The 2783-nt window shown below is 68.8% G+C and overlaps 1 protein-coding gene across 1 annotated transcript in view; it reads right to left on the bottom strand.

Moving 5' to 3' along the window:
- The window catches only part of LOC102377683 (dedicator of cytokinesis protein 2-like), a 117457-nt gene that overhangs the window by 2216 nt on the left and 112458 nt on the right, over positions 1–2783 (bottom strand). The window contains exons 41-47 of the mRNA XM_025191920.1: positions 2683–2780; positions 2373–2514; positions 2120–2201; positions 1860–1944; positions 1644–1730; positions 854–1031; positions 697–701 (exon numbers count right to left, since the gene is read on the bottom strand). Of these exons, the coding sequence (XP_025047705.1) occupies positions 697–701; positions 854–1031; positions 1644–1730; positions 1860–1944; positions 2120–2201; positions 2373–2514; positions 2683–2780 (677 nt within the window). The remainder of the gene's footprint in view (positions 1–696; positions 702–853; positions 1032–1643; positions 1731–1859; positions 1945–2119; positions 2202–2372; positions 2515–2682; positions 2781–2783) is intronic.

The raw sequence follows: 2783 nt of genomic DNA, 5'->3' as shown, positions 1-2783 counted from the left end.
CTCCACCCGCCCGCCCAGCCCAGCCCAGCCCAGCCGAGCCGCCCCCGGTGCTGCCCCACGGGGCTGGGCACGGGGCAGCCTGCAGAGCCGCAACCTCGCTCCCTGCCTTCTGCTCCTCGCCCTGCACTCTGATATACTGCTCTGCTTTCTGCTCCCTGCCTGCTCTGCTGCTGTTTTCCACTCTTCATCCTGCGCCGTCTGATCTGCTGCCCTGCTTTCTGCCCCTCGCCCCGTGTTCCCTGTCTTGTTCTCCCTGCCTGATCTGCTGCTGCTTCCCACCCTCTGCTCCATACCTGATCTGTTGCTCTGCTTTCTGCCCCCTGCCCTGTGCACCCTAATCAATCTGCTGCTCTGCTCTGAGCTCCCTTTCTGCTCCCCGTCCGCTCTGCTAATCTGCTTTCTGCTCCCTGACCAACCTGCTGTGCTGCCTGCCCCCTCCCCAGTCTGCCGTGCCCGAGCTGACGGAGAGGCCCGGCTTGCACAGGTGTACGCCGGATCCGTGCACACGAGGCGGGTGCACGGCTGCAGGTAATGTCTGAGGTGCAGCTCCATGGAAGGGGGTCAACGCGCCAGGCGCAGGCCAGGGTGACACGTGGGAAGATGCCCAGCGTGCACAGCCCGCAACACAGGCCAGGCCACATTACCAGGGCCATGGGCCACACAGAGCCCAGGAGCCAGTGCAACTTGCTCTGGGAGAAAGGAGCAGGACCGTGGCCGCAGCCGTGGCTGCAGCGGGGGGCACCGGGCACCACGTCCCACGGACAATCAACCCCACGGGCTCCTCCCCCGCGCTGGCCGTGGCTGGGACCCGCAGGCACCAGCAGCGCTGGGGTGCCCCAGCCCGCCACACGCACCGTCTCGTATTTGGCGAAGCCACCCATGACGGCAGGGTCCACGATGCCGTTGAGCAGCATGGAGAGCGGGTTGACGGGCAGCCCGGGCTCCGCCTGGTGCCGCTGGATCTCGGCCAGGATCTTCTCGTTGGTTTTCCTCATGGTCTCAATGGCGTTCTCCAGGGGGCTGATGTTGGTCTGGGCCGGGAGCAGAGGAGAGGGCTCGTGGCAGCACAGGCCAGGTCCTGCAGCCAGGAGCTCGCCCGGGCCAGGCTGCGATGGGCTCTGCAACCCGCAGGGGCCGGGCGCGTGGGCCCTTGCACGGAGCCCGGGGTGTGTGCGGGTGCGGGTGCGGGTGCTTCTGGGCCTTGCTGGTTGTCCCCCACTTTCAGCGCCAGGTGTCGGGGGTTTTAATCCTCTCCCAGAGGCGCTGGGGCCGGGCTGCGCCAATGCTCCTGCTGCACCGACCCCACGGGGTCCTGGCTGGGGGGTCTTGCCCCCACACTTAGGCTCAGCCCCACGCCGCACTGGGGCAGGAAGGGATTTCCCCCCAGCTCAGCCTGGTCCAGACTGGGGGGTTTGCCTTCCTCTGCAGCGGGGCACGGCCTGGGCCTGGGTGCTCTGCAGCACCCACAACCCCCCTGGCAGCAGCAGGACGTTGGCGGCCGCAGCCCCCCTGCATCCCGGGGGTGGGGGCGATGCCTGGGGCTGTCGGGGCGACTGTGTCGTGCTGGACACTGGGTTTGTCTGGGCTGGTTTGGACGGGGCTGATCCTGTCGTGGGCCCCCAGCCCACCCCCTCCAGGCTCACCGTGACGGTGGAGATGACCACGAACCAGCGTAGGATGCCGGGCAGCGGGTAGGCCGTTGTGAAGGTTGTTCTTTCGATCCACATGGTCTGGGGGGAGACTCGGCCGTCAGGCGCCTTGTCCAGAGAGGCTGCCCGGCCCCTCCCGCACGACCCGGCCTCTCTGGCCGAGCTCTCCGCAGCTCCCTGACCCGTCCGGCCACCCCGGGCTCTGCTCACCGCAAACTCGTTGTCCGGGTCCTTGGGGCCCTTCCGGAAGGGCCGGGAGTAGCTGAACTTCTGGATGTGGTTGGCTTTGTAGAAGCTGTGGAGGAGGCAGAGGATCCGGGGGACGGGGCACAGCCGAGGCAGAGGGTCAGGGTCCAGGACGCAGGTGGCCGCGTGGACCCCGCGCCCAGCACCTGCAGGACGACCCGCTCCCACGGGGCAAGGCCCAGGGTTGCAGGTCGGGGCCGGGCGGGAGGGAGCCAGGCACTCACTTGAGGATCTGCTCGGGGACGTTCTTGTCCTTGAAGCGCTCGCTGGGCTCCTCGACCGGCTGCACGGTGAAGCACTGGATGTCTGCGGGAGTGAAGGAGCCGCCGAGCAGGCATGGGCGCAAGCACGCGGGGCCAAGGGCACCCGGTAGGGCAGGGCCCGGCCAGCAGGACCCCGGGGGCTGGGGTATGGGGACCCCGTGAAGCTTCCCCAGCCCACCCCGTGCCGCCCCTGCCCGCGCCCACGGGAGGATACACTGGCCGGGAGAGTCGGTGATGTCGGGCCCTGGCGGGGCCGTGCTCTGCAGCTTCTCGGCGCTGGGGAAGGGGCTCAGCAGGTGCAGCTCGAAGTCCTCGCGGCGCTCGTACTCCTTGCCCCGGTAGATGAACACCTTGTTCTGGGGCGGGAGAGGGGGTGGATGACTGGAGGCCCCAGAGCCCGCGCCTCTCCCGCCCCCGGCATCAGCCTCGTGCCCAGCCGGGCTCGTCCGGCACGGCCAGCTGTGCTCCCGAGAGCCCGAGGCCGGGCCTTTGGCGGGGCAGAGCTGGGGGCAGGGGGCACTCACCCTCAGGAACGGCGGGAAGCCTTGCCCGTAGTAGCCCACGGCAAAGTACTCGGGGTTGGGCCGCAGCACCTTCAGGATCTTCTCGTAGAACTTGGCCTTCC

Source organism: Alligator sinensis, unplaced genomic scaffold (genome assembly GCF_000455745.1).
Source record: "Alligator sinensis unplaced genomic scaffold, ASM45574v1 scaffold1334_1, whole genome shotgun sequence".
Taxonomy (NCBI): domain Eukaryota; kingdom Metazoa; phylum Chordata; order Crocodylia; family Alligatoridae; genus Alligator; species Alligator sinensis.
This window is presented reverse-complemented; position numbering and strand designations above follow the sequence as displayed.